The sequence below is a fragment of the Colossoma macropomum genome, unplaced genomic scaffold, assembly GCF_904425465.1.
Source record: "Colossoma macropomum unplaced genomic scaffold, Colossoma_macropomum, whole genome shotgun sequence".
NCBI classification, from domain to species: Eukaryota; Metazoa; Chordata; class Actinopteri; order Characiformes; family Serrasalmidae; genus Colossoma; species Colossoma macropomum.
In genome coordinates this window covers 20,122,073-20,134,112 of record NW_023494786.1, presented here as the reverse complement: position 1 = coordinate 20,134,112, position 12,040 = coordinate 20,122,073, and the positions used below count along the sequence as shown (strand labels likewise).

Sequence of the window (12,040 nt, the reverse complement as noted above, 5' to 3'; positions counted from 1 at the left end):
CATTAAAACATGCAAAGGGTTCTGTGTGTGTTCATGGCTCTATGTAGAACCATTTTCTTTACTTAAGAACTTGTGAAGAACCATCTTTTATATAAGTGTACATGATAACTGACATACACCTACATATACATGTATTCCAACAAGTGTCAGTTGACAAAAAAGCTGCTTTTGTCAATTATGACAACTGATGTTTGTTGCAATAAGCCTTTAGAAATGTAGGTTTATGTCAGTTGTGATCAAAGTCTTATGGCTTATGTAAGTGTCATGTAGCCTGAGGAAAGCTGCCTTTCAGTAAAGTGTTATGTTATATTCTGTATTGCATTTTTATTGCTACTGTGAGGCCTTTTATTGCTGTACTGCAGCCTCTGTGAAGAAGAAACTCTTGTAGATAGTTCTTTAAGGAACCTTTCTATCTAGCCCCAAAAAATGTTTCAAAGAGTTAAAAGTCATAGAGCCATTTTTGGTACAATATGGAACCCTTTTTGCTAAGAATGTAGGCTAGTAATAGACTATGTGGTGGTGTTTGCATTATGGAAGGATTTGAGCTACGGTTTGGAGAAGAATGACCTTTAAGCCTGTAGGTTCTTTTGCAGTGAACCTTAATAACAAGGCACAAAAATGAGTCTGCTTTATGATTACGTCACTGCATTCCTTTTCATTGGGGCAACAGTTTCCCTTCCCAGAACCTGCAGTGATTTGCAGTGTTCCCTTACCTCATTACATTCCTGCGAGGAAAGCATGTGCAGAAATGTCATCAACATCTGCTGCAAGTTCACTCCAAATTCAAGTTAATAAGGTGCTTTGCTAAAGTTTTAATGAATAAAGCATGCAGGAGGAGAGAAGACAGGAAGAAGATGAAAGAATGAAGCTGCACATTGGTTAGATGATGAATGGAGATAGTAGGCCATCTTCTTCCCTGGCTTCTTGTTCATCCAGCTGTTTGTGAGCAAGGAAATGAGTACGGAAAGGACTCACTTGCACCATTATCCCTGTTTCCCACTGCTGTTGGGAGTCTATTCATTTTTCAAGATGCATGAGCAAAGTAGCAGTAAATGTCACCACATCCATAAGCTAATATGCTCTTTTCCAAGCAAGCATGGAAAACATTTTTAATCAGCTTTTTGAAGGGTTGCTGAATAATATGCTCAAAATACTAGCATTGCAGTTATCTTCAAAATGGCAGCTTAACAGGACAGCGCAAATATGTTCATGCCTCTAGTGCAAGTCAATGTAAAGAGATTTTATTTCATGCAATTTTGGAGCATTTATTTTGATTTATTCTTCATGAAGTTTTCACATATTGTAACGGGCAGTTTTTGTGCTCAAATCATGTAAAAAAAATTACAAAGGAAATTTTTTTGGACACTGACAGTCTGCAAGCCTTTTCCAAGGTCAATATTGCAAAAGCAATTTTTTGAATGCCTTAATTGTTCAGCAATGTTTTGTCCCATCAAAGTCCAAAAATATTATGAAGACTGTTTCTATTGTGTACAAATAAAGTTAATGTAAATGAAGCAATTAGGACTTGAGGACATTTTCATACTACTGATAACTGTTTCTTGCTTTTTTCCTGACATGACACACCTTCACCCTGCCTAACAGGGAATCATGAGGATCACTACCTTGTAGTTCTGTAATAACAGAGAAGGGATTTACATTAAATCCCCTGTAAATAGGTACTGCACTCTAAATTTGTGCCAAAATAGCCATTAGATTAATCATACTCAGGGGAAAAGACTAACATCCTCCTTTTCACCCAAGTTGTGGAGGAAAGCGTTACTGTCCTCCTTTTGTTTTCATTTATTAAGAACTGCAGGGCATTTCAAGCTCATTACACGCCTCTTTATCTCTTGACATTACTTGTGACTTGAAAGAGAATCCGTGATTTTGTTTAAAATTCAGCATGAATACATTACCATCACAACATGGTTTCTAAGAGCTATGCATCATGGCTTCAGCTGCAGCAATGCACCAGAAGCTTATCTCACCTCCAAATTGTGGCAGAGAAATTTCAGTATCTAGGTTTTTGGTAGCGCCCAGAAGAGAAGACTAGCAGCTTTTGATTTAGCATATTTTAGGTCTCGTCTTTTCAGTGTTCGGTGTGGTACAGACCCACCCACACTTGAAAAGTGGGGCAGCGATTTACAGACGGAACAGACTCTGGAGAAAGACTCTGCTACATCTGAAGAGGCGGCACATCTCTGATCTGCTCTTTTAATCATACTTTAAGTCAGACTTGGTTAGCGTGTTTGAAGCTGCGCTAGCGATTAAAGAGCGATATGTTGGGCTTTTGCATGTTTCTTTCATTTTGTCTGTTGCATGTTTCTGGTCATGTGCTGCACCACCAAGCTGGAGGCAATCCGGAGAAAAGAGAGGCTCATGGACTTTATGTTAAGATGAACCTTCTTTTCATTGTGTGACCTTGCACACCTAGCACTTGGGCAATATTCATTTTTCATAATGTTTCATCAAATTTTAAAGAAGAAATTCTACTTATTACTCTCTTCATATTAAAATACAAGGTTAGGCCTAGAAGAGTGTGTTCATTATTAGGTGCAAATAAATGCTGACACTAGTAAACAATGTGTTCACAACTCTTTCTCCCTGTGCACCAATTTATTTTACACTCTGATAAGTCCGATCCTTCAGTGACGTTGATGATTTGTCCCTATAAACAGTACTGTGCAAAATTTAGAGACCACCCTTCATTAATTTACTTTCCTGTCAAAATAGCCATTAAGTACAAGTTAGTCATTTTTCAGCATCGGGAAAAAAAAACATAAAAAACATAATTTAAAAACATATTTATCAGAGAATTACGCAAAAGCCTCAATAACTAAATATCAGGTGTTTCAGTATTTATTGTGTCCACTAGGCTTTTATCATAGCTTCCATTCTCTTCAGGACACTTGCTTTTAGTTTTCAAAGAAAGCTGCAGGCTCATTTTTCCACACCTCCAAAGTTCAGTTTTAGAAGTCGGTTGTATTTTCTGCGTCTCACGATCCAAGTAATCCTAAACCCATTCAGTGATGTTGAGGTCTGGACTCTGGTGGGCACTCAGTGTTCTGAGAACACCAGCAGCCTCTTTGTTTGATTTGCAAATTTTCTTTTTCTCAGTAAGGGCTTCCTGACAGCTGCACATCCTTTCAGACTCATAACAGATGGACAGAAACACCTGTGGATTGTTTTCAGATCTGAAGCAAGAGTGGAGCTTAATTTTCTCCTCTCTCTCAAAGATGAAAGCTTTGAGTTCTGTTAATCTTATGCTGACAGTTTTGGTGGTCTTCAAGATTTTGCATGGTTGTTAGTAGTCCAATTTGTTTTAGCTCCAGTTTTGGAAACTAGAAAATTAATAAATTGTCCTTAATGGGAAATTAATGGGAATTTTTCTATAGTTATATTGGAGGCATTCTGAAATTCAGATCAAAATTTCTGGTCTCTGATTTTTTCACAATACCGTACATTCTGATCCTCATATTGATTCCTTCATAGGGCTGGTGATATGGCAGCATTGGTGCTGATTGATAATCATCCATGTTAGGAAAGAACAGCTAAGATTCAGCTAAACCTAACTGAATTTTAAGCAGCCAGGCAAATAATATTAAACATAATATAAATTAAATGTTATATGTAATATATTTCTCTATGTTACTGTTAAAAGGATTGTTAATGCAATAGATTGTTACAGGGCATTAATAAGTCATTAGGCCTCAGTAGAGAACATTTCCTATTGTCTCTGCTACAGGTTTCCCAGTTTGTAACTGATTCTAAGCATTTTCTAGTGTCTCAATGGCTTGAAGACATTTAAAGACATTTCAATATCTTGGTAGTATCCCAGAAATTTAAAGATGGATTCCAGAATGCCTACACTATAATGATCGAAAACACCTAAATGAGAAAAAAAACCATGGATGTTAATGTAATCAACACGCTATTTTACAATATAATATTTTGCTAATTATTTTTCTCTGTAGTCCAGCCAGGTTCCTGTAATGTACATATCTAAGTATGGAAACTGCTGCGTGTTTATGAGGACTTTAGAGGAATCTAGCTGTATGAATGTGTTTACTTTGCCCTGTTTATATCTGTTCAGCTTTAATTCTTCACTCACTCATTTCTGAAGCTCACACTGCGCTGGTGTGGGGATTAATTTTTCCCGTTATCTTCTCCTGCCCCGGTATGTGACGGGGTTAGTGTGGTTGTGCCTCTGTGTCTCTCTCTCCCTCTCCCCGACTGGCCCAAAACTGATAGGCGAGCGAGAGGCAAATTGGAAGAGATTAAGCTAATGTGATAGCAAAGCCCCTTAGCTGAAGGTCTGTGGGCTAATATCCATCCAGAGCAGAGCAGCCGTGGCCTTGCAGTTCAATGCTGAGACCTGGCAAACAGCAAATTGCACAGAGCAGCAAGTATCCTCCTGAGACACCAGCGAGTGGGCTGCTAGTGGAACTGAGGCAAAAGAGCTCTTTTATACTACTTTTAGTATCACTTGCACTCACATAGAAGCGTAAGAGATTGCATCATTATACACTTGAAGCATGTGCTATGGAACTATCCACCACACCAACATCAACAACAACCAGAAAAAAGTTCCTAATGGTTCTTGGCTCAGACATATGGTTCAATAGAAAACCCTGTTTGAGAAATAGAACCTTTACATTATGTGGAGGATCTTTAAACCCCTTTTGGCACCTGCCAACTACACGCCTGTGCTACTTGACCGTATGCATGATTGAAAATAAATTGTCCCTCGGTAGCTGTTGTCACTGTTGCCTCTTCCATTTGCTTTAATTTGAAGAATTCTGGTATCATTTTATGTTTTCTTCCCTTTCTTTCAAAGCAGTCACTCACTGTAGCCTGTATCTTTATCAAGATGACAAACGTAGCCTGCTTAATCTGCTACAGGAATGCTATGATAGTCTGTCACTGCTGTTTTGGTAAAGTCAATCATAAAGAAGCAAAAATTAAGTGAAGTGGATTTTGTATTGTGTTCATTGTGAGACTGGTAGACTAAGCATGCCTATAAATTATGTTTAGCTTCTTTATTCTCATTCAGCTGAATGGAAAAAGTAATATTTCCATAATAGGAAAATATGTGCAGTATAAATCTGGATTTTGTACAGTGAGAGGCTAGCAAAAGTTCTTTGGCTCATTGCTACTTGAGTGACACTGGCACCCTCTTGTGAAGAATCTTCAGCCTGCTAAACATGAGTGAGTGACAGCCTCAGTGGTTCTCACCATCCTCACCAAATATTTCATGGACTAAAGAGAGGCTTCCACACATTACTTTCTGACCACTGGACAGAGCATCTTGCAGTGGTAGTGGCGAGAGGGGGAATAGAAGACATGGATAGTGTAACATTTAGAAAAATGTAAATGCATTAGCATAGCATTTCCCCGTAACAGTTTACTTGAACCTTGTTACATAATGTTGACGTAACTGTGGCATAAACATGTCATGGCAGATGTCTGATGCTGTCATAAGTCATTATGATAAGTTTGGTTCATTAATATAATAGTGTCATGATGCCATTACTTGTAACTGTCGTGACATATGTCATAATATTTGATGTCAAAACAGCTCCTGACATGCTAATTTTTGCTAGTTAACTCTCCCAACATCACTATTACAAACATCATGACAATAAACAGTAATGGTAACATGACACTGTCATATTACTGGACATAATCAGTGTCATCCAACTCATGACAGCATATGACATGTTAATGGCATGTTAATGTTATATTGATGTTATGTAACACAGTCTAAGTAAATGTTACCCATTTACACTCATAAAATGTTCTAAATGGTTCTTGGTGTGGATGTATGGTTCTAAGTAAAGACTTAAATGGAAGGAAAGAAAAGTGGGCATTTCTCTAAACATTGTCACTATCATTCTCCCTGCAGGTCTGCTCATTGGTTCAGGATGTGCCCTCTACCCCCTTGGCTGGGACAGTGAGGAGGTCAGACAAACCTGTGACAACAGCTCAGACCAGTTTCAACTGGGTAAGACTTCATTACACCATTATACAACTTAATCATTCTAAAGAGCACATTCATTATTCACCATCCACATCAGCTTCTGTTAATGTTGTCATGCACACAAATCTTTATTGAACTGCCCTAATCGTTATCATTACATATTTACAACAGTGTGGTCAAGAGAAGCAATACTTTTGTACAAGAAGCCCATTCTCTGATTTGAGCTTCACAGATATTGAGTTAAACATCAATCATCAATTCCCCAGCGGTGGTAGTGATTGATTTGTGTATATGCTTAGCTCTACAAGCTTGAATTACTGGGCCATTTGAAACAAAAGCTAATTCAAATGCAAAAGCGAAGGCATGCTTTCTCTTCTGTTTAATATCTTTCTTTCTTGGTATTCGTTTTCATTCATCTTTTCATGTTTACTAATCTTTAAGCACTCTTGTCATGGAACTCCCCATGCCATTTGAGTTTTTTTGTTTATTTGGTAGATTTATAGTTGAATATAGTGAATTTCAAAACTCGTAATAGCTTCTGATACTCTCCCACTCAAGGTCCCTGAATACTGCTCCAATCTCTTCATAATTAAATGTAATATTTAATGTAGAATACCCACTAAAGGCTAACATTTTGTGCAGGAGCAGCATTGGCACGCTATCTTACTGTCAGGAATGGTTTTTGTACTGGGACAACAAAGACCTGAGTTAAAACAGCTCTGCTGGACTGCACCACAAAAATGTGTAGTGTGCATTTATTATAGCATTTTTAGACCTTGCCCTTGGGACATGGTCATACTTTGTCAGCAGTTTTTGAATGGGAATTAAGGTGCTAATGCATTTAGTATCATCTGAGACCACTTTAAAAAAGGAAATATACTGTCACTGGCTAATGAGTGGTTTTCTCGATTAAGAATGTTCTATGATTTCTATGATCTATGATTTGTGTCCATCAGTGCATCCCTACAAAATAATACAACTAAAATCGAACTAACACTCACACTTTTGTTGCCGAAACTTCTAAAAGCTCAGCAGAGCATGTGGAGATAATAGATGGTGGTGTAGACTCTCATTTTATTTTATTCATTTTTCACACCCTCATAAATATAAACCCTTCCCTAGAGAGAACGCTGGATTTGGTCCCAAAGCACTGGCGCTATTCCTCATATTAAGGCATGCAGTGACAAGTGCACAGCACGGAACAAATGGCCAAGTCTGACTATTTGATGAAGTGCTTAGTCCACAGAGATTCTCTTATCATGACACAGTCATAGTGACTTAAAGGAAGGTCATGAGTACGGTCAAATTTAAAGGGAAGAACTATGTGCCATCATGATGCTGAAATTTACAAATTTGATCTAATACTAAATATCAATATAGCAGTGGGCAGAGGGTCTCTAGTGATAGCTAGTCTCACAAACAAGCTTTAAAATAAATCATTTTTCATAGCATAATTTGCTTAATAAGTAGGCTTTGTGCACCCGATAACCCCATTTTAGCATATTACTAATTTCCACTAGCGCCCTGTTAGGATTGGCACTGTTATATTACACCAAACTAGCGGTGGTGCTTATGAACATTTTATGACAGCTGTATATTAAACACAGACATTTGAATATTGTAACAGGCATTCTGATTTTTTGTGAGTTAAGCCAGCTAAATAAGCTCTCACAAAGGTGGATCACTTTTTACTGGGCAACATTACCAGAGCAGCTTATACTGCATACTTAACCTGCTTCAGAAATTCAAAATTTTAGATCATGAACAGCTCTTGGACCAATTAGAGCCAGGTTCCTGACCAATCAGGGATCAGCTTATGATGGAACTCATCCTTTTCGTATTACATTTATTATTTTTTGTGAAAAATAATGTGAAAAATGTAGCGCTTCAGTGTAGGAAACAAATCATGCTGTATAGATATTAAGAATATGAGGAAATTGTAACTCCAGTAAGCACTACTGGGGTAGAAATGACAGCATTGATTTATACTATTATAAATGCTTTACTTTTACTTTACTTTTTTACATTATAAATTATTTGTTTTTCCTTCTTTGCAAAATAGGCCACCCGACTCCTCATGTTTCACATGATTTCCGCTTTCATGTGCACACATATTGGGAGTTATCATAGCTTGAATATCTAAATCTGAGTTTACAGAGAAAGCTATCAACTGCCATAAGATGACATTTGCATTAGTTTTGTAAAGCTGAAACTTAGTCAGGAATCCTGTTTAAGTTGATCATGCATTGGGCTACAGGCCTGTGGACTCAATAAAATTAATGCCCTGTTGTTCATAGTGCCCAAAAAGAACCTTAAGAGGTGCCACAAGAGCTAACTTACTTTATGTTGAGGAGCAATGTGTTGTTCTTGTTGTCTTTGAGGTATTGCAAATCATGTTGGGATCTGGTATCACTTGGGATAAGAGGAAAACATTTTTGTATCTCTCTTGAAATGCATACTTGGCTAAAATTGCTCAGTTCACTTGTAAGAGTGTGGTTTCACAGCCTATTTTGCATTCAGCCTGAACTCCTCTGTAAGGGATCTCTGCAAAAATGGAACTTGTTCCAGCCAATGTCTGGCTTATTATTCTGTCTGTTAGACACTATTTTAAATCAGCACTGCTTGCAGCAAAGCCTGTGTTGGATGTAAGTCTATGGAGCTCAGACATCCTTCATAGTGTGACATCAAGCGCTTCTTTAAAACTGTACTAGAGAACTCAGAATACTCAAGAATTCAGAATGAATTGCTAACATTTCTGCTCTCACTGAAAGTTATTCCTTTGTCTTTAAGAGAGCGCAGAACTCAAAAGCTTCTGACATAAAAAACAAGTGTCACACTTAGCTGAGTGACGTCCATCAGTTCCTCCACTCTGCTTCTTAAAATGAGCTTCACTGGGCTTTAGCTCCTCTGCTTTCAGCATGATCGACCCTGTTTCACACCGAGGACTGACAGTTTAAGATACTGAACAGAGGTTTCTGATAGTTCTTTCTTGGCTCCACTAAAACTAACATGAGAAGCATTAGAGTAGACATTGTTCATGAGCTGTATGTGAAAAAGAACATAACCTAATTTGTACGGAGCAAATTTCTCATTTCTTCTTTATTTTGTATATTTTGGTTATGTGTTCAAATGAGCATTTATGGAAAGTTTATCCTCTGTGTGGAAGGCATTGTGTTATATAAACCAAGACAGAAAGCAGGGCTCTCAGACTGTTTCTTTAATCTCTGCCCAAAAATAGTTACACCCTCTCATTTTCATTCCTTTCCTTGAAACACCCTGAAGGCTGTAGGATGATGCTATTATGATTGTGGTGCATGTGAATAAAGGTGTATAGTAGGTTGTAAAATGGATTGATCTGAAGTTGGCAGTTCAAGTGCATTGAGTTTGGAATTTTAGTTGACTGTAATAATATTAATTAAAGTATGCACTCACTTTTTGGCCAGAATATAATTCTCAGGCTATATAGGCAAACATATTAAACATAATAATTGTCTGTATTCCACTCCTGTGTAAACGCTTCCATCAGTCCATTTTGTCAGTCGATTTTTTAAAACGTTTGGCATCATGTTAAACCTTCATGACACATTTAATAATTTCCTGAAGAATACTAAGCAAAATAGCTTGAATCATTGTGAGGTCAGGGCCTGTTTTTATGTATCTTCTCAGAGAAGGAGTGCTGATCCAGGACTAGTGGTCGCTTGCATAAAACTTAAATATTTATATTACGAGATTTGAAAAAATAATTCAATGAAAATCTAACACACAATTTTCCACTTTCACAGATGTAGTCTATCAGCCAAGGCATGCATGGTGTCCAAATCTTGCTTCTGTATTTTAGCGCTACAACTGAGGCTAACATTGCTAACAAGCACTAGAAGTCAATAGCCACCCAAATCTTTTTTGTAAATCCTTCCCCAAAACTTTTCTCAACCTGTTCAAATCACATCCAGACCTTCAGTCAGGTCACTCAGACTTGTTGATGTGGTTTAGGACACAGTATGACGTACCGTGGACCGTAAAAATGACCTCAACCTGTAGCCGAACACAGCAACCATTTTAGACAATTGTGTTGTGCCAAATTCTGATTCCCCCAAGATTCCGACTCCCCTTTGAACACGTCACACAGGCATATGGAATTCTGTTGTTTCAGCATGAGTGAGAGTTATTTAGCCATGAGTTGGTCCTAATGGTTTACCTGTGTGTTTTTTCCAGGTTCGTGTGAGATTGGCTGGGCGTATTACTGCACCGGGGCGGGAGCTGCCTCTGCCATGCTGCTGTGCACCTGGCTGGCCTGCTTTGCTGGGAAGAAACAGAAGCAGTACCCTTATTAAAGAGAGCCTGCTTCACCTTCCGCTTCAAATCCAGCTTCAAGCACAGAGCCACTGCCAACAGCACACAGCAGAGGGACAGATGCCTGAGTGTGGACTACATAAACAGCAGAGACGCACTCGTTCATCCAGGGCGTGACCACTTTATCTATTACTTCTTCAACTGCAGTATCCTCCACTGTCCAGTCAGTGGGCTATATGCTCTGATGGACATCCAGTGATGGAATTTTGACAGCTTGATCACATACAGTGACTGTTATTAACTTGTGTTGTGTCTGTCTACAGGATGATTACTGGAAAACTCAGAAGGACCAATTTCCCTTTTTTATGTCTACTCTTAATCCCGAGAGTGTTATTTTTTCTTCCCTGTTTGGTGATGTACTAGTGCTAGTGATGTCTGTTACAAAAAAAAGAAAGAAAAAGAAAATATGCATTCTTGTTATTGATTGTTTATATCTTCATATACATTTATTTCAACCTATTTTTTGCAGCACACTTTGAAATGCAATAATTGTCATATTCACCCTCTACACGGTCAAAAAACATTTTCAAAAGACTGATGCATTTCATCATTTAATGCCAGTATATGCTATAGGATCAGTATACATTATATACATTGTATACAATATGGACAATGTATGCTTCATTGACATACATGTTTTATGAAGAGGAAAATATCCAAACCATGTATTGTTTTATTCATCTTATGTTTGTAAATAAAACCTGTTTATAAACAGTATATTTGCTGACTTTTATCTATACATTTCAGTGTCTTTCGGACCATTTTGTACTCTGTTTCCAATGCCGCCTACTGTAATACAGTTCTTCAGGATTGCTCTCAGTGTTCTATGTGTTCTAGATTGGCCTGACTGGCTCATGGTGAGGTAGCAACACTATCTAAATTAAAAAAGGAATGAAATGAGCAACCAGGAAAGGGTCAGAAGGGTCTTCAGGTAATAGGTGTCTGACCAAAGTCAGGTCCGGTAACGGTTGCAAGCCATAAAGATCAGGTATGGAATTGGCTCAGATGGACTCTCATCTCGAATTTGCGAGGTAATAAGATTGCTGTCTATTTGAAAGTGATGGCCAGTAGAGGCCAGTAGGATCTATTCAGAGTGATGAACAAAGCTGTTGAAGATTCTAAAATGAAGTGCTTTAAATCTATAATATCTATGATACATTGTATTTCAGAAGTGACCATCGCACTTCACAAAAATCCTATAAATAGATAATTACAGTCCATCTTTTATCCTTTAGTAATGCTTATTGTTGCTAAAATATTTCAGAAATTGAGTGACGCATCTAAAAGTACTTTTAGTTGTCTAGTTTAAAGTATTTGAAAGTTCATTGTATAAATTATTGCATATAAAATATTAGAAATTGCCAATATGAAAAGTGATTCCAAATTTTGAATGGTAGTGTAGGTTTCCACTAAGCAAAGAGTTTACATGAGAAAAAATGAAGTAATTCATACCATTTGAACATTAACAGCCCATAAATAAAAGCTATTTTTTCCTTTTTCTTGCATTCGTCTTTTTTAACTGAAGTATTCCTTTAAAAGTCCAGGGAACTACAGACTATGCAGTATATAAATTACACGCTTCAGTAATACAACAACTTCTGGTCCATATGGAACCACACTTGATGCCCTTATTAGCATCTAAATGTAACCAGTTCAGGTACAGTAGCCCATCTCAGGAAGTCACTCTTGCAGCGCAAATGCAAGTTAAAT

The 12,040-nt window shown here is 37.7% G+C and overlaps 1 protein-coding gene across 1 annotated transcript in view; it reads left to right on the top strand.

Annotated features, from left to right (window-relative positions):
• Positions 1-11,047, top strand: part of LOC118802933 (LHFPL tetraspan subfamily member 6 protein) — an 80,589-nt gene extending 69,542 nt beyond the window's left edge. The window contains exons 3-4 of the mRNA XM_036563382.1: positions 5,906-6,004; positions 10,193-11,047. Coding sequence (XP_036419275.1) covers positions 5,906-6,004; positions 10,193-10,311 — 218 coding nt within the window. The 3' untranslated portion in view covers positions 10,312-11,047. The remainder of the gene's footprint in view (positions 1-5,905; positions 6,005-10,192) is intronic.
• Positions 11,048-12,040: the final 993 nt, after the last annotated feature.